General features: G+C 48.2%; 1 protein-coding gene across 2 annotated transcripts in view; it reads left to right on the top strand.

Annotated features, from left to right (window-relative positions):
- STK10 (serine/threonine kinase 10) overlaps nucleotides 1–11,105 on the top strand; it is a 144,869-nt gene extending 133,764 nt beyond the window's left edge. For both annotated transcript variants that reach the window (XR_010157046.1, XM_016954200.4), the window contains exons 17-19: nucleotides 12–137; nucleotides 1,665–1,778; nucleotides 9,700–11,105. Coding sequence is in view for 1 of the 2 variants with exons in the window: in XM_016954200.4 (XP_016809689.3) it covers nucleotides 12–137; nucleotides 1,665–1,778; nucleotides 9,700–9,840 (381 nt within the window). In the remaining variant the exon portion in view is untranslated. The remainder of the gene's footprint in view (nucleotides 1–11; nucleotides 138–1,664; nucleotides 1,779–9,699) is intronic.
- Nucleotides 11,106–19,236: the final 8,131 nt, after the last annotated feature.

The following is a 19,236-nucleotide window of genomic DNA, read 5'->3' as shown; positions in this document are numbered from 1 at the left end:
CTCTGGTGCAGTTCTCCCAGCAGGAGGAGAAGAGGCAGAAGTCGGAGCGGCTGCAGCAACAGCAGAAACACGAGAACCAGATGCGGGACATGCTGGCGCAGTGCGAGAGCAACATGAGCGAGCTGCAGCAGCTGCAGGTACCGCCCTGCCTGCCCCTGCCCCTGCCCCCAGGCTGCCTCAGTTTCCCCAAGGCCATCAGATCTCAGGGGGCCAGAAACTCCATAGCAGGGAAGGATCTTCATCAGACACGCCCGGGATGGATGGTTTCCAGCCCTGCCATGCTGCTCTAGGGCTCTGTGAGGTTGGGCAAATCATATCACCCTCCTAAGCCATAGCTCTCACACCCCTAAAATGGGCATGGGGATGACCATTCCTGCTGTGCAGGATTGGGGCAAAGACTTGTGAATGAAGTGACGGAGCTGGCAGTGGGCTGCTGCAGGGTTTCTGAGTCATCACTGTGTTTTGGGCAAAGGTGGTTAGGGTGTGGCCGAGCCCCTTGTGGGCTGCTTTTCCTGTGGTAATTCCTGACCTCTTCAAGCTTCCTGGCCCCTGGGTTTGCCCCATGCCTGAGGGTCCTGGCCCCAGGAGCTGGTACTTGAAGCCCCCTTGTGGGGACGGGGCTGATTCGAACCTCAGGAACTGCTCAGGCTGTTGGACCCATCGGGCAATTTCTGGAGAGGTGGGGAGGCATAGAGGAAACATTCCAGGTGTTGAGGCCTGCCCGGCAGGGCTCTGCTGATCGCCACTGTGTGACTTTTGGCCAAGCCATTCACCTTCCGCATCTGTTTTCCTATCCCTGCCTCGGGTGATCCCTGCCCCAGTGTGAGCACTGAGAGAGCCCGTATGAAGTGCCGAGCACAGCTCCTGGCAGGCCACAGGCATGCAGCGCTGCTGCGAGTATTACTTCTCACTCAGCCAAGTTCTAAACTCCCAGAAGCCTCTAGCATGAAACCCAAAATGAAAATCTCCCAAAGGATTCTACTTTTCCAACCCAGTAGGGTCGTGGTATCTGGATAAAGGCACTTCCCCCTGCTTTATAAGCTCCTCATGACAAGACTGATTCCCTGCAAGAAATCAACAGGGACTTGTCACTGCTGCCTATGAGAGATTTACATTTTGTAAAGCAGATAACTTACCTCAGAGAAAGAACAGTGAGGTTAGAAGAGTCTCACCCATGTCAGTGACCCTCATTCCTTGCCACAGATCTCCCTGAGGAAATTATATGTGAGACATACAGAGTATCTTAGCTCGGGCTGCCATAACAAAATACCATGATGCTTTAATTAACAGAAACTTCTTTCTCACAGTTCTGAAGGCTGGAAGTCTGAGATCAGGGTGCCAGCAGGGTGGGGTTCTGGTGAGGGCTCCCTTCCTGGCTTGCGGACAGCTGCCTTCTTGCTGTATCCTCACAGAAAGTTGCAAATTTACTATACCTCCCCACCACAGAGTTAATAAGAACTATTAACATATTCTGGACTATTCCTCCAGGCACTTCTTGGTGCATGTGATTTACGTATAGAGTTTGAATAAATGGGATTTATAGTCAAGAAGAAATAATAAATGAATGATGCTGGTGCCCTTGTAGCCACAGCGTGAGGTGTGTCTCAGTCTTCAGGGCCTGCGTCTTCTGATTTCTCACCTGTTCTGCCTGGAATTTGTTCCAGAATGAAAAGTGCCACCTCCTGGTAGAGCACGAAACCCAGAAGCTGAAGGCCCTGGATGAGAGCCATAACCAGAACCTGAAGGAATGGCGGGACAAGCTTCGGCCGCGCAAGAAGGTAACCTTATCCGAGCTGGTGGGCTCAGTCTCGGGCTCTGCTCTGTGCCATGCACAGGCCTCTGGCCAGGACATGTTAGGTCTCCTTATTTTGGTGGACTCTTGCTTTGTGGCACCATCAAATGGATCTCCAGCCTGAGAGAGAGAGGAACTTTCTAACCCTTTGTGGCTGAACGCCCTGCAGCTTCCACCTCTGGAAGGGCAGCCTCTTGTTTAGCTCCCTCTCACGGACCGAAGGACTCCTGCCGTGTGTCCACAGAGGACGCTGCAGTGAGTCAAACCAGCCACGCTGCTGGGCCAGAAGCCCAGCCTGTGGGGATTTTCTCTTAGAGGAAGTTATTCTGAGAAGTCAGAACGCAGCACCAGATAAACTGCTTGCCAATTTAGTTTTCTGTTGCCGTGTGATGAACTGCCACACACTTAGCAGCTTAAACCAACACCCGTTTACTCTCTCCTAGTGATGGAGTTCAAGAGTCTGGGTGGGCTCTCTGGGTTCTCTGCTCAGGGTCTCACCAGGCTGCAGTCAACGTTGTCAGCGTGGCTGGGCTCTTAGCTGAAGTTTCTGGGGAAGAATCACTTCTAAACCCATTCAGCTTTCGACAGAATCCAGTTCCTTGTGGCTGTAGGTCTGAGGTCCCTGTTTCCTTGCTGACCTCAGACAGGGGTTATTTTCTAGAAGCCACCAGCACTCCTTATCATGTGGCCTCTCCACCTCAAATAGCAAGCATGCATTCAGACCTCCTCGTGCTTTGAATGTCTCTGATAGCCCTTTCTGCCACCAGCTAGAGAAAACCCTTTTGTGCTCACGTGATTAAATCAGGGTCACGGGATAGCCTCCCTGCTTGCAGGAATGATACCACATTCAGAGGTTCCACCCACACGCAGAGGAGCGGGGAGAGTTATATGAGAGAGAGTCACGGGGGTCATTTTTGAATGGTGCCTGCCATACTTTCACCTTCAAACCCCATGCCCTCGCTCAGTCCCGCATCTTTCTTTACTGCCCTGTCTCTCTCTTTCTCTGCGAAGCCCTGTCACAATTTCTTCCTCCACCCACTGAGAAATTCCTTTCTCAGCCCACTGCAGCTGCTGCTGGCAAGGTCAATAACAACATCCTGGTGGCTGACTCCCATGGATACGGCTTGCTGGACTTGACCTCCTGGTGGCAGCCAATGCTGCCAGTCACTCTCTTCCTCGCCTGCCTTGTCCTCCTAGGCCCACCTTCTGCTGGGTTTCTTCTCTGTCACTAGCCCCTTTGCAACGTCCCTCCTGACCCATCTGTTGATTTCTTTATTTTATTTTTTATTTTAGAGACAGAGTTTCACTCTTTCGCCCAAGGCTGGAGTGTGGTGGTGCCATCTCGGCTCACTGCAACCTCTGCCTCCTGGGTTCAAATGATTTTCCTGCCTCAACCTCCTGAGTAGCTGGGATTACAGGCACGTGCCACTATGCCTGGCTAGTTTTTCTGTTTTTAGTAGAGACGGGGTTTCACCATGTTGTCCAGGCTGGTCTTGAACTCCTGACCTCAAGTGATCCGCCCCCCTCAGCCTCCCAAAGTGCTGGGATTACAGGCGTGGGAACGTGGCTCTCTGCAACCTCTGCCTCCTGGGTTCAAGTGATTCTACTGCCTTAGCTTCCCGAGTAGCTGGGACTACAGATGTGCACCACTGTGCCTGGTGGAGATATAATTTTTTTTAAATATTGTATAATGTGTCAACTTTTGGAAGATCTGCATAACTCAGTAAACCAATATTTTCTAAGTGACCAGTGCATGATGTTATAGGATCATGGCTGGAGCAAAGTTACATCCAAGTGCGAGAAAGACCAGCGGATTTTTTTTTTTTTTTTTCCTGAGACAGAGTGGCGCTATCTCGGTTCACTGCAACCTCCACCTCCCAGGTTCAAGTGATTCTCCTGCCTCAACCTTCCTGAGCAGCTGGGATTACAGGCACCCGCCACCACTCCTAAAGTGCTGGGATTATAGGTGTGAACCCAGGAGTTCGAGACCAGCTTGGGCAACACGGTGAAACCTCATCTCTACAAAAAATACAAAAATTAGCTGGGCACAGTGGCACGTTCCTGTAGTCCCAGATACTCTGGAGCCTGAGATGGGAGGATCGCTTGAGGCCAGGAAGTCAAGGCTGCAGTGAGCCATGATTGCACTACTGCACTCCAGCCTGGGTGACAGATTGAGACCCTGTCAAAAAGAAAAAAAAAAAAATTGAGAAGCTGTCAAGTTCAGGCTGGTGGACACAGGTTTTCCAAAGTTCTCATTTTTGCTTGAATGCTCAAATTTTGTCATTGGCAATAAATATCCTTAGTTTGTTTCCCTTGAAGTGATCAGCTCAGTTTGTTCGTTTTCAAGAGAGTGTTTGCTAAATACCCATATTTGTCAGTAATTTTTTGTTGAAACGGGGTCTTGCTATGTTGCCCAGGCTCATTTCGACTACCTGGGCTCAAGCGGTTCTCCTGTCTCAGCCTCCCAAGTAGCTGGAACTATAGACACATGCCACCATGCCCAGTTGTGAGTTGTTTTTTAATCAAAATGATATTCTGCAGAATCAAGTGGCGAGTTCAGCCCACAACTCAAGACAATTGCACAAGAACAATATCAGGCACAAGAACAGGATCTCTAGACAGCCATCATGCTTTGACCGGCAGCAGGCGGGCCTTATGCATAGTTCTCATTTCCTCACACAGGACGTTAAAGGGCCGTGACCTTGAACGTCAGGATTTAATAAAATGAACCATTTGTGTTGCACCATCAAGGTGATCTTAAGTGCAATTGGCTTTATTGTTTTAATTGAAAAACTTTCTAAAATACTATGAGTGGGCCTGGCATGGTGGCTCACACCTGTAATCCCAGCACTTTGGGAGGCCAAGGCAGGTGGATCACCTGAGGTCAGGAGTTCGAGACCAGCCTGGCCAACATGGCGAAACCCAGTCTCTACTAAAAATACAAAAATTAGCCAGACATGGTGGTGCATGCCTGTAATCCCAGCTACTCGGGCGGCTGAGGCAGGAGAATTGCTTGAACCCGGTGGGCAGAGGTTGCAGTGAGCCAAGATCTCACCACTTCACTCCAGCCTGGGCGAAAGAGTGAAACTCCATCTCAAAAAATAAAAATAAAAATAAACACATGTGAGTGCACGGTGGTGGTGAAGAATACCCATTCAGTTAGGAGGGGCCATTGTCTTAATCCTCCAGAAGCTCCAGAAGTTTTACCCACCATTGCTTTTGTACCATTAGCACAAATATCAAAACAGTGAAAAAGCAAACTGTGTCTTAGTAGGAAACTAGAGCTTGCTGCCCCTCCCCCACCCCCAGAAAGCGTTTTGGACCCCCTAGGGGTTCGTGGACCACACTTCGAGAACTACTGTTCTTGCCTTATCTCCCGTGAGTCTCATCCCCCACTTGTGCTCTGAGCAGATTTCAGTACCCAAATAGATCTCCATGCCATATGCGCTTCCCTCGTTCCCTGCTGGGCTTTTGCCCAGCCTGTTCCCCTTGCCGGGAATTCTCTACCCACCAGCCTTTGCTTGGCCAACTTCTGTTTGTCTTCATTATTCAGGCCTCCCCCACGGAGGCTGTATGGTGTCTTCTGGGCTCCCCGTCCTTGCCCCTGTCATGGTGTTTATCACATGGGATTGCATTTGTGTGTCATCGTTAGCTTGATGGTTCATTCGTTTGTGTATTAATGCAACACATATTTCTTGAACACCTGCTAAGTGCCCCACGCTGTTTCAGACACTAGAGACACTGCATTGAACAAAAGGGACAAGTCCGTGCCCTCTGGAAGAACCGACCTTCTAGTAAGGGGCCAAGAAGCAGGGAGGGAAACAGCATGGGGGGGTCACAAAGTGAGGCTGCTTCAGACGGTGTGGCAGGAAGATGTCGTCTAAGAAGATGACATCTGAGCCAAGATCTGAAGGACCTGAGGGAGGGAGGCGTGCAACCGTGGGGGTTTTCAGGGGGACATTCCCAGCACAGGGAAGAGCAACTGCAAAGGCCCGGACACCTTGCTTGTGAAACAAGGAGACCCCTGCGGCTGGAGAGAGTGGTGGTGACGGTGGGAGGTGATAGGAGGTAAAGTCAGAGGGGTGGGGGGGCCTGTGTAAAGTCTGGCTTTTACTCTGTGTGAGATGGAAGCCACTGGAGGGTTCTGAGCAGAGGACAAGGTGGTCTGACTCATGTTTTGAAAAGGATCCCGCTAGCTGCCCTCAGGGGTCAAGAGTGGAGGCAGAGAGACCAGTAAGGAAACCATTGTGATAGCCTTGGTGAGCAATGATGGCAGCTTGGACTAGGATGGTATCTTGAACTAGGATGGTATCAGAGGTTGGGGGAATTTGTCCATTTCCTCTCTAGCTGGCACTCTAGACCTTCTTGCTGGTCACCAGCTTTGGGATCTTGGGCAAGCCATCTTCCCCGCTCTGGGCCTGTATTAGTCTGGATTCTCTAGAGAAACAGAACCAAGATAGAGAGAGGATGTGTGTGTGTGTGTGTGTGTGTGTGTGTGTGTGTGTTTGTGTGTGTGTGTGTGTGTAGGGAGAGGGAGAGGGAAATTGATTTAGTTATTTTAAGGAATTGGCTTACACGATTGTGGGGGCTGGTAAGTCTGAAATCTGCAGGACAGGTCAGCAGGCTGGAGACCCAGTTGTTGTTGCTGTCTAGTGGCAGAATTCCTTCTCTCTTCTTTTCTCTGAAGGCCTTCAACTGATTGAGGCCCACCCACATGATGAAGGGTAATTTGCTTTACTCAGAGTTTACTGATTGAAATGCTAATCACATCTAGAAAATACCTTCATAGTGACATCTAGCTGGTGTTTGACCAAACAGGTGGATACCATGGCCTTGCCAAGCTGACACATAAAATTAACCATCACAGAAATTAGTCGGGCACAGTGGCGCATGCCTGTAATCCCAGCTACATGGGGGGCTGAGGCAGGAGAATGGCTTGAACCCGGGAGGCGGAGGTTGCAGTGAGCCGAGATCGCATTACTGCACCCCAGCCTGGGTGACAGAGCAAGACTCTGTCTCAAAAAAAAAAAAAAAAAAAAAAAATGGGGCCTCAGCGTGGTTATTTGTACAGTGAAGCTATCAATACTGCAAGGTTATGTCAGAAGTCGCCAGCACATAGTACAGGCCAAGGACATGCTCATTCCCCTAAACTCTCTGAGGAGAAAACTGCCCAAGTTACTCTTAATCTCATGCCCACGGGTCCTGAAGTCCTGAGGTTTGTTCTGCCATCGTACCTCAGTTCTGCTTACTGTAACTGTGGTCTGGACAGGAGGCAACTGCCCATCTCAGCTGTGTGATGGCCTTGGGAGTCCTTGAATTGAGGCCTCCCTCCCTGCACTCATGGAGCTTTCTGGCTGGAAGGTGGCCAAGATCCCAGACTTCCTGTTAGGCCCACGCTCATCAGTTTCTGTAACCATGGTCTGCTGGGACTTTCCGTACTTGACACTCAAGTCAATAATGTTCCTGCTGACATAGGTGGGTTCTGCAATCAGGAAATGAACGTCCACCTGGTTCTCTTACCTGGGGGTTCTATACCCTTGGCCTATCCTGAGAGAGTTTGAAAATGAATGATCGCGTTTCCTCTAGCTATTGCCTTATGTCTCAGATCGCTTCAAAGAGGGGCCTGGGCTCAGGGGAGGCACCACGAGTGTGCATTGGGAAGCCAGCATTGGACTTTGCCTGTAGGGGCTGCCTCTTTGCAGAATTCTTTATAGAATTCTTCTGTCATTAGCTACTTGGGTTTCTGCTGGAACAATGACCCGGAGGTGATGATTTTCATTCGAGAATAAATGGTCTTTTACATTCTTGCATTACAGTCAGCAGCCTGTGAACACCCTGCCTTGTATGGAGGCAGGGAGATGACTGTACATTGTGGAGTATTTTTAGAAAAATTCAGATGTATTTCGAGCAAGTACGGAATATCTGGTAGAGTCAATGAAGTGTTGCTTGGGTCAGTGTTCACACAGAATGTGGCCTCAAACAAGTCAAATCTTCCCTCCTGAACCCTGGCTTTTCGGGCTGTAAAATGTAGATAATATTTATTTCCTTAAAGTAGGTGTTAGCAAACCACTGCCAATGTCCTAATCTGGCCCACCACCTATATTTGTAAATAAAGTTTTATTGGAACACAGCCATGCTCGTTCATTTACAGATCGTCTGTGGCTGATTTTATACTACAGTGGCAGTTGAGTAGTCACAATGGAGACCAAATATGTCCTGCAAAGCCAAAAATGTTTACTATCTGTCACATAACAGAAAAAAGATCGCTGACTCTGGCCTTAGAAGGTTGTATTGAGAAATATATGTGGTGGGTAGAACAGAATAATGCTTAAACAGCCCAGGCTTTGGAGTCACACAGGTGGGATGAAGTCCTAACTCCTCCATTACTAGTTGTGAAACCTTGGGCAAGTTACTAAACCATTCTGTGCTCAAAAAGTAGTAGCTATTATTATTAAATTGTTGCTATTCCTAGAGCAGAGGTCCCAAACTGATAGCCTATGTGCTGGAATTGGCTTACAGGCATGGTATGTTTGGCCAACATAGTGATGTAAAAAAAAAATTTTTTTTTTGAGACGGAGTCTTGCTCTGTCACCCAGGCTAGAGTGCAGTGGCGCGATCTCGGCTCACTGCAACTTCCACCTCGCCTCAAGTGATTCTCCTGCCTCAGCCTCCCAAGTAGCTGGGATTACAGGCACACACTACCAGGCCTGGCTAATTTTTGTATTTTTAGTAGAGATGGGGTTTCGCCATGTTGGCCAGGCTGGTCTTGAACTCCTGACCTCAGGTGATCCGCCCGCCTTGGCCTCCCAAAGTGCTGGGGTTACAAGGCTGAGCCACCGCGCCTGGCCTGTAAATTTTTTAAAAGATGTCCACTTTTAAGTATATAAGGAGATTTTACATTAAAATCTTGATGTCCAGTTTCTTTAGAAAATCTTAGGCCAGGCGCGGTGGCTCACGCCTGTAATCCAAGCACTTTGGGAGGCCAAGGTGGGTGGATCACATGAAGTCAGGAGTTTGAGACCAGTCTGGCCAACACGGTGAAACGCCTTCTGTATTAAAAATACAAAAATTAGCCAGTCATGGTGGCAGGTGCCTGTAATCCCAGCTACTGGGGAGGCTGAGTCAGGAGAATCACTTGAACCTGTGAGGCTGAATTTGCAGTGAGCCAAGATAGTGCCACTGCACTCCAGCCTGGGCGACAGAGCAAAACTCTGTCTCAAAAAAAAGAAAAGAAAAATATTTCTGGTAGGATCCAATTTACCTAGATAAACTTGCTTGTGCCCAAGGGAACCTCCCGCAGTGCTTTTCAACTAGAGCTCTCCTCTGAGTTACCTGAAGAGTTTGTACAGTACAGAAGGCCTTGGTCCCACCACAGATCTTCAAAATCCGAACCTCTGGGTTTAGGCAAAGGCACGTGTATTTTGTTTTTGTTTTTGTTTTTGTTTTTGAGATGGAGTCTCGCACTGCCGCCCAAGTTGGAGTGCAGTGGCGCAATCTCAACTCAGGCATGTGTATTTTGAAAAAAAAAACTTCTGACATCTCTGCTTCCTTTGCTGCTAAATCTCTCTCCATCTTCTCCCTCGGGTTTTTCTCCAGTCATTTGGCTGTTTTCCTGCCAGGGGATTTGCATCTGCTTTTTTTCCTCCCTGCCCCGTCTAGATTGACATTTCCCCCAACTGTACCCTTCAGTCCACAGGGAGCTTCTGAGTGGCGGTGGCAGGAGGTGGTACTTACCTCCTGTGGGAGGAGCTCTAGGGTAGGAAATAGGGAAGCCATAGTTTCTCAAGCACTGAGGCCTGGAAGGGAATGTTCCAGAGAAGGCCATGTCAGTGGGGGTCCTGTGAGTGGGAGACCCATGTGTGGCCTGCAGATCTCACCAAGTGCCATCCGTCCTCTCTCTTCCCTAGGCTCTGGAAGAGGATCTGAACCAGAAGAAGCGGGAGCAGGAGATGTTCTTCAAGCTGAGTGAGGAGGCGGAGTGCCCAAACCCCTCCACCCCAAGCAAGGCCGCCAAGTTCTTCCCCTACAGTTCTGCGGATGCTTCTTAACAACCGCCCGGGGCTGTGGCTGGCAGCTTGGTGGGCCCCAGGGCCTTCTCCTTCATTCTCTGTGAACATGTAACTCAGGACCCCTTTTCCCTCTTGCGTCTGTGCCAGCTCAACTCCAGCCCCTCGCCCTGTGCCACCCCAACTGTGCCCGATAGACCTGCCCCAGCGTTCCTGACTTCTCGCTGGCCTGTGGAGGGTGAGGTGTAATTATTTGTCACCTGACCCTAATGTATATTCTCCTTGAGCCCCAGATCCCTTCAAGCTGGAAGGGATGGGGCTGTTGGTGGGGTCAGGGTCCAAGAGGAATGGGTGTTCTGTGGCCTCGAGTCCTCTCCTGTTTGCGAAAATACCAGTTTTGCTCTCTGTGGGACAAAGCACTGCTGATGAAGTCCCCGTGGGCTCATCCGGGCTGGAATTCTTGGTTTTTCAGCCATTCCCTGCAGAGTCACTCAATCATCAAGTCCCTCACAGCCATTTCTGTTCCCAGAGGAGCCAGGCCTGCAGCTGGCTGCTCAGGAGATGGCCTCATTCCTCCTGTTCTCCCAGTTTGCTTTCCACTTAAGACAAAGCCTTGTCTATGTGGGGGGCGGGGACCGGGGAAAGAGGGAGGCTGAAATGTGTATTCTGCTTCCCCCGTGTTTCATGCCATCTCGTGTCCCCCTTCCTGCACGTGGGTGTGAATGCACACACATACGCGTACACACAGGACTTGGTCTGCTGGCCTGGCCTCTTCTGCCCAGGTGAGTTGGAACACGTTTGCTGCCTGAGCCTGTGCCACTGAGCATGTTAGGTGGAGCAGTTCGTGTGGCACGTGCGGGGTGTTGGCACCGGAGGCATGGAGAAGCACAGGCTGTACTGCCAGGCTGCGATGCGTGCTGGCCCCCGCACAGGCTCCTGTGTGCAGGGACTGATTCCTCAGCACACGAGGCTTCCACAACCCAGTCTGCTCCATAGCACTCTGGCCCACCCTGTCTGCAGGTGAAACAGGAGGGCTGTTTCCCTCTGCCCCGTCCCCCCGACTGTGTTCAGGAGTCCCACCTTGCATTTCAGACCTGGGCTGGCAGTCTGTTGGACTTCTCTTCAGGAAGAAAAAGCATCAGGGGGAAATGGAATGCCCCTGCCCCAGGAACATGGCGGAAGCACAGGTTCTGTACCTCAGATGGACTCCTGCTGGGCCTTAGGGGTCTCAGTTGGCTTCCCCCAGATTCTGATTCTACGGCTGCAGAATGTATATAACGCAATAAAAGCAAATGTTTGAACCAGTATGCGGGTTTACTTACAAGGAAACCTTTTTTCACCCTGATTTCTAATTATTTTATTGAAACAACTATAAAATGTATGGTTTCTCCAGGAAGATATCTGCTTTTTAAAACAACAAACAACAACAACAACACAAAACTGGTAATGATTTGGAGTAATCATGCGTGCATATTGAGTCTGGGTAGTGTTTCGCTGGTGGTAGAGTGGTTGAGACTTCCTGGGAGGACTTTTTCCGCCTTCACTCCTACAGATTTAAGATTCTTTATTTTTAGGCCGGGCATGGTGACTCACCTGAGGTGAGGAGTTCGAGACTAGCCTGGCCAACATGGCAAAACTCTGTCTCTACTAAAAGTACAAAAATTAGCCAGGCGTGGTGGTGCATGCCTATAATCCCAGCTACTCGGGAGGCTGAGGCAGGAGAATCGCCTGAACCCAGGAGGCAGAGGTTGCAGTAAGCCAAGGTCACACCACTGCACTCCAGCCTAGGTGACAGGGTGAGACTCTGTCTCTCAAAAAAAAAAAAAAAAAATTCTTTGAGACAGGGTCTCTAATATGTTGCCCAAGCTGATCTCAAACTTGTGGCTCAACTGATTCTCCCGCTTCAACCTTGAGTAGCTGGGACGACAGATACATGCTACTGCGCCCAGCTAGGTTAAGGTTCTGTATACTCTGTCTTTCTAAAGCAATTCCCTGGAAATTTTCTCAACGTTGGTTATAACTGAATGCTTGGGAAGGGAGGGGCAGCCCTTCAACAGGAAAAGGGGACTGCCCAAATCTTAAATGCACAGTCAAGATTCTCTTGGAGCTAGCAATGGTTCTCAGGTTAGTGAGCATTTAGCTTGCCTGCTGCAGAATTTGACCCAGATGGGGGTGTTTTTCAGGTCTCTCACAAATGAGACAAGCGAAACAATTGTCTCCTTTTATTCTCTTTGGTGCATTGGTGCTGGGGAAACATGAACTAGCGGCAGTGTAACTGCAGAACATAGACCCAGTTCTACCAGGCCAGGCCAGTGTTGGGAACCGCCAGACAGGGCTGCTTTGGGCTTTGCTTACAGTATTTCCATGTGTAGCCTGGCGCGTGAGAAAGTATTAGGTGAAATGCCAGTTTCATGGTTCAGGTGAAAGTCTGTGATCATTCCCCTTGTGGCTCATCCTTCACATCACCTTTGCCCTTCAAGGAGTTGCTGCGTCCCCGCTCAGTGCCGCCTGAGCCCTCAGAGCTCCCCTGTGCTTTTCTGGATGGGAACTGGCGGGGTCACCTAGCCTCACCATGGAGCCACCGTGCAATGCCCATCTCTGAGAGGCCCACGCAGTATTCCTCGTGCCCTGTGTTAGTGCTTTCTGTATAAGGGACAGACAGAACTGGGTTTTTTTTCTCTGTCTGGTTTTAGAGTAAATGTAACTAACTTATATTTTCCCTTTATGAAAGATAGAAATTATTTTTATGTAGTTTCCAGACTTTATACAAAATTTTTGTAAAATGTTCTCTGGAAAGTTAACTACAAGAATGTAAATATGCTTCTAATAAAATAACAAGGTTATTTGCCGTTCAGGTTGTTCTTTTGGATTGGGGTGGAAAGCAGGGCACACTTAACCATTCTCACCCGGCAAGAAAGGGCTTATCTTCCAAGTACACAGGTGCCTCCCAGGTCATACAGCAGCTGAGACTTCGGGTTTCTCTTTGGAAAGACATTACGCTTGGCTGAGAGAGAGCATGTCATGGGGCATGTTCTCTACAGACATTTAATATCATTCTCATTTAACAACAAACATTCATTGACCCCAAAAAGTTTTCACCTGTTAATGTACTGAATGCTTTCAACAATCGCAGGAAGACACCATCATTCCCATTTTATGTATTTATTATTTTTTTAGAGACAGGGTCTCCCTATCACCCAGGCTGGAGTGCAGTGGCATGATCATGGTTCACCGTAACCTCAAACTCTTGGGCTCAGATGATCCTCCCACTTTATCCTGAGTAGCTAGGATTATAGGCATGAGCCACGGTGCCTGGCTTTTTTTGTGGAGACAGGCGACAGGGCAGGGGGGATCACTATGTTGCCCAGGCTGATCTCAAACTCCCGGCTTCAAGCAATCCTCCTGTCTCAGCCTCCCAAACAGCTGGAATTACAGGTGTGAGCCACCCCCCACCACACCAGGCTCATCTAGAAATGGGCACTAGGCAAAGGGAAGGGTCAAGCCAGTTCTCAAAACACTGTAAGTGACGCCTATGGGGTTCAAACCTGGACCTTCTGCCAGAGGTGTTTCTGGCATACCTCCTGTGTCTCACTCAACTGCCACTTGAACTAATGAAGGGTCGTACAGACGCCTAGCCACTAGCCATCCCTGCCGTATTTAAAAGAATCTGTCTGCCACGCCTCTGAAACACGATTCAGGCTTTCTTAACTTTGGGTCCATAGGCTCTTCCCACAGTGGATCCATATGTAGAATTCAGGGTGTCTTGGTATCTGGATGGCAAAAGATTTGGTCTTTAGTTTTACTACAAACTGTAGTAGTATTAGCAGTAGCTGTGACTATCACCAGTGGAAATCCCAGATATTTCATATCACATTGCAGCTGTGGTAGAGATCTCAAAATATTTTTATCACTTTGAAATTACAGTAGCTATTAGACCTATTACTAGATCTTGTTATTTAACGTGCATATGTGTATATACATCCATATATCACATTACATGGGCATATATATCACATACATAATATATACAGGTTTTCCAGTATTTTGTTACCTGTATTCCATATGATCGCTTTCATTTGTAATCTATGTGCTTTATATTGCACACTTGAAAATATTATTCTGAGAAGCCACCAGGCGCAGTGGCTCAAGCCTGTAATCCCAGCACTTTGGGAGGCCGAGTCGGGCGGATCACTTGAGGTCAGGAGTTTGAGACCAGCCTGACCAACATGGTGAAACCCCGTCTCTACTAAAAATACAAAAATTAGCCAGGCGTGGTGGCGCACCTGTATTCCCAGCTACTCGGGAGGCTGAGGCATAAGAATCTCTGGAACCAGGAGGCAGAGGTTGCAGTGAGCCGAGATCGTGCCACTGCACTGAAGCCTGGGCAACAGAGCGAGACTGTCTCAAAAAATATGCATTATTCCGAGAAGGGATTCACATTCTTTGTGGAATGCCAAAGGAGTCCACGGCGCAAAAAATGATTTAGAACCCCTGTTTCTTCAGCCTTGAGTTGTCTGGCCCAGAAACCTTCTGACCAGCAGGGGGCAGGCCGCAGCCACAAGGTCAGTGCAGAGTTCACATTGATTACTGTCTAGGGGATGCAAACAAATAAGCAGCCGGCCTGCCTGCCATTAAGGGCTAGAAAAATGATTGGGGTTCTAGTGAAAAATAATTTATGAAACTGACAAAACAACAGTGCATTAGAGGATTCTTAGGACTCGGGAAATGAGATCATTCCTCATTCGACACCTCTTAAGCACCATGTGCTGGAGATGCCAAGATGAGTAAGACACTGACACTGTCTCCTTGTCCTTGTAGGGAAACAGACCTGGAAAAGCAGAGTGTAAGTTCAGACTGACGTTGCCTGGGAGAATCAGGGACGACTTCCCAGAGAAGGTGATGCTGAGTCTTGGAAGACAAACTAGTATGTGCCAGAATGTGTGCATTCAGAGACTGCGATATCGTTTAGGGTAAATGCTTTATGGGTCATGAGGCTGAAGAGATGGACAGGTCCAGACTAACATGCCAGGCTAAAACACTTATCTATCCCAAGGGCAGTCAGAAGAAGGGGAGTTTACTCAGGGGAAGGACAGTTGAAATCATGGCCTTAGCAATTCAAGAGACCAGCTGAAAAAGACTGAGATGATGTTAAAAGAGTTTTTTGGCCCACAGAGGTTTGAGGCTTTCAGAAGGAAAGGGAAGACTGCAGGCTCCATGAGGGGAGGAAGTAAGACTTTTTTTTTTTTTTTTAATGGAATCAAGCTCTGTTGCCCAGGCTGGAGTGCAGTGGTGTGATCTTGGCTCACTACAACCTCCACCCCCCGGGTTCAAGCGATTCTCCTGTCTCAGCCTCCTGAGTAGCTGGAATTACAGGCATGCACCACCACCACGCCAGACTAATTTTTATATTTTTAGTAGAGACGGGGTTTCACCATGTTGGTCAGGCTGGTCTCGAACTCCTGACCTCATGATCCGCCTGCCTTGACCTCCCAAAGTGCTGGGATTATAGGCGTGAGCTACTGCACCCGGCCAGAAGTAGGACTTTTTAGCTGACGCCTTGCTATGGTGTAAATGTCCCCTCCAAAACTCATTGAAATTTAATTGCCACTATAAGGATATTGAGAGGTGGAATCTTTAAGAGGTGATTAGGTCATGAGGGCTCTGCCCTCACGAATGGACTAATACCATTATTGCAGAAGTGAGTTAGTTATCATGGGAATGGATTCCTGATAAAAAGGATGAGTTGGCCCGACATGGTGTCTCACGTCTGTAATCCCAGCACTTTGGGAGGCTGAGGTGGGTGGATCGCCTGAAGTCAGGAGTTCAAGACCAGCCTGGCCAACATGGTGAAAACTCCATCTCTACTAAAAATACAAAAATTAGCCAGATGTGGTGGTGGGCACCTATAATCCCAGTTACTCAGGAGGCTAAGGCAGGAGAATCGCTTGAACCCAGGAGGCGAAGGTTGCAGTGAGCCAAGATTGCACCACTGCACTCCTGCCTGGGTGACAGAGCAAGATTCCGTTCCCCCCTCCCCACCCCAAAAAAAGGATGAGTTTGCCCAATTCCCTCTCTCTGTCTCATGTGCTCACTTCTGTCTTCTATTTTGTGCCATGGGATTACCCTTGCCAGACACTGGCATTATGCTCTTGGACATCCCAGCCTCCAGAACAGTGAGTCAAATAAACCTCTGTTCTTTATCAATTTACCTAGTCTATGATATTCTGTTATAGCAGCAGAAAACTGACTAAGACAGAAAATTGGTACTGAGTAGTGGTCTGTTGCTATAACAAACACCTGTGAAAAATGTAGAGGCCACTCTGGAACTGGGTAATGGGTAGAGGCTGGAAAAATTGGAAGAAGCAGGCTAGAAAAAGCCTACACTGCCGTGAATGGAGCATTAAGGGTGATTGTGGTGAGGGCTCAGGAGAGAAGAGCCGTGGGGAAAGTCTGAATCTTCTAAGAGATTACTTAAATGCTCATGACCCGGATGTTGATAGAAATATGGACAGTAAATGCCATTCTGTGTGAGGTCTCAAATGGAAATGAGGAACAAGGTATTAGAAACTGGAGTAACGGCCATTCTTGTTACATAGTTGAAAATAACTTGGTGGAATTCTGTTTGTGTCCTAGGACTTTATGGAATTTAGGAGCAATGAACTAGGATATCTGGCAAAAAAAAAAAAAAAAAAAGCAGCTAAGCAACAAAGCATTCAGACTGCTGCATGGCTGCTTTCAGTGACATACAGTGAGATGCAAGAGCAAAGAAATGACTTAAAGACAGAATTTATAATTAAAAGAGAAGCAGAATAGATCTAGAAAGTTCTCAGCTTGGCCATGTAAAGAGTGAAAAAGTAAGCTTGGGAGAGAATACTAAGGGTGTGGCTAAGTGACAACTTCCTAAAGAGATTAAATGACTAGAAGGGAGCCAGGTACTATTCATCAAGATAATGGGAGAAAGACCCTGAAGAGCAAAACTTCATCTCACAAAATAAAATAAGTAAAATAATAAATTTGATGCCTATGAGACATCCACAGAGAGATGTCATTTGTGTACACACATCTGGTGCTCAGAGGAAATATCTCGGCTGGGAGGTTATAAGTTTGAGACTAGAGTATAAGATGGGTAGTTGACAAAAATAAAGTTGGAGAGGAGGCTTGACTAGGGAGAGATATATGCAAACCATGAAGAGGAATTTGGATTTTATCCTGCAAACAAGGTATGGCCTCTGCTTGATATTGTAGGCAGATGATTGGCTGCACTGTAAAAAAACACATTGGAGGGACGGGGGCTGGAGGGTGGCTGACAATCAGGGTCCTTACAGTAATCTAGGTAAAAGATGGGAAGGGATTTTCATATACAGCTTTATATACTGACTTTTTCCACTTACATTATATTATGAACATTTAACAATGTCACTAAAAGTTCTCTGGAAACATCATTTATTTATTTATTTATTTATTTATTTATTTATTTATTTATGAGATGGAGTTTTGCTCTTGTTGCCCAGGCTGGAGGGCAGTGGTGTGATCTCGGCTCACCATAACCTCCGCCTCCCGCGTTCAGGCCATTCTCCTGCCTCAGCCTCCCGAGTAGCTGGGATTACAGGCATGCACCACCATGCCCAGCTAATTTTGTATTTTTAGTAGAGACAGGGTTTCTCCATATTGGTCAGGCTGATCTCGAACTCCCGACCTCAGCTGATCTGCCCACCTCAGCCTCCCAAAGTGCTGGGATTACAGGCGTGAGCCACAGTGCCTGGCCAGAAACATCGTTTTAAGTGGCTAATTAACCCACGACCCTGTGAATGTTTATTATCTACTTAATCAGTACTATACAGTTAGGGATTCTGGCTATTTTCTGGTTTTTCTTTAGGAATCTTATTCTTTCATATAACTACATATCTTCTGTGCTAGGTAAAACCATTTCCCTCTACCTTGATGATTAAAAAAAAAATTATCTGGCAAATCTCATACCTTTTCCAAAATCATTTTGTAAAGTCTAGTTACCATGTTTTACTTTCACTTTTATTTAAAACTTTTTCTCGGCCGGGTGCGGAAGCTCACGCCTGTAATCCCAGCACTTTGGGAGGCCAAGGCAGGCAGATCACTGGAGGTCAGGAGTTCGAGACAAGCCTGACTAATGTGGTGAAACCCTGTCTCTACTAAAAATACAATAATTAGCTGGGTGTGGTGGTGGGCGCCTGTAGTCCCAGCTACTTGGGAGGTGGAGACAGGAGAACTGCTGGAACTTGGGCAGCGGAGGTTGCAGTGAGCCGAGATCGTGCCATTGCACTCCAGCCTGGGTGACAAAAGCGAGACTCCATCTCAAAAATAAATAAATAAATAAAATAAAAAACAATAAAACTTTTTCTCAGGCTAGGCATGGTGGCTCATGCCAATAATCCCAGCACATTGGAAGGCCAAGGCGAGTGGGTCCCTTGAGCTCAGGAGTTTGAGACCAGCCTGGGCAACATGATGAAACTCCGTTTCTACAAGAAATACAAAAAATTAGCTGGGCGTGGTGGCACACACTTGTTGTCTTAGCTACTCAGGAGGCTGAGGTGGGAGGATAGCTTGAGCCAGGGTGGTGGAGGTTGCAGTGAGCCAAGATCACTCCATTGCACTCCAACCTGGGTGACAGAACGAGACCCTGTCTCAAAAAAATAACCTCCTTCTCACCCAGCTCAAACTTGAACTAAACTTAGAAGCTCATAGTGACAAAGACCGGTGTGGTTGGGACAATTCTCACCAAATGCACCGTTTGGATCCTCTACATTTCTGGCCTCCCTGCAGTCAGGCAGGTCCTGGTGACCCATTCTGCCTAATGACATGATTGTCACGCCTATGGTGAAGCACACTAAAAAGCCAAGTGCAGGCCGGGCACTGTGTCTCACGCCTGTAATCCCAGCACTTTGGGAGGCCGAGGCGGGTGGATCACGAGGTCAGGAGATCGAGACCATCCTGGCTAACACGGTGAAACCCCGTCTCTACTAAAAATACAAAAAAAAAAAAATTAGCCGGGCGTGGTGGCGGGTGCCTGTAGTCCCAGCTACTCGGGAGGCTGAGGCAGGAGAATGGCGTGAACCTGGGAGGCGGAGCTTGCAGTGAGGCGAGATTGCGCCACTGCACTCCATCCTGGGCGGCAGAGCTAGACTCCATCTCAAAAAAAAAAAAGAAAAGAAAAGAAAAGCCAAGCGCGACCCTCTGGTCTCTCTCTTCCTATTAAAGCACATGAGGAGGCTGTGGATTTTAGATGGTGCAGAACAAGACGGCAGAACCTCCAACAACTTTAGCCCTGGTGACCATGGAGAGCAGGGCCCCTCACAATCCACATAGGACACAAGGCATAAGCAAAAGGTAAACTGAATGGGGGTAAGCTGCTGAGATTTTAGGGTTGTTACTACAGCCGTAGCTTAACCTAGCCTATTCTAATGT

Source organism: Pan troglodytes, chromosome 4 (genome assembly GCF_028858775.2).
Source record: "Pan troglodytes isolate AG18354 chromosome 4, NHGRI_mPanTro3-v2.0_pri, whole genome shotgun sequence".
NCBI classification, from domain to species: Eukaryota; Metazoa; Chordata; class Mammalia; order Primates; family Hominidae; genus Pan; species Pan troglodytes.
This window is presented reverse-complemented; position numbering and strand designations above follow the sequence as displayed.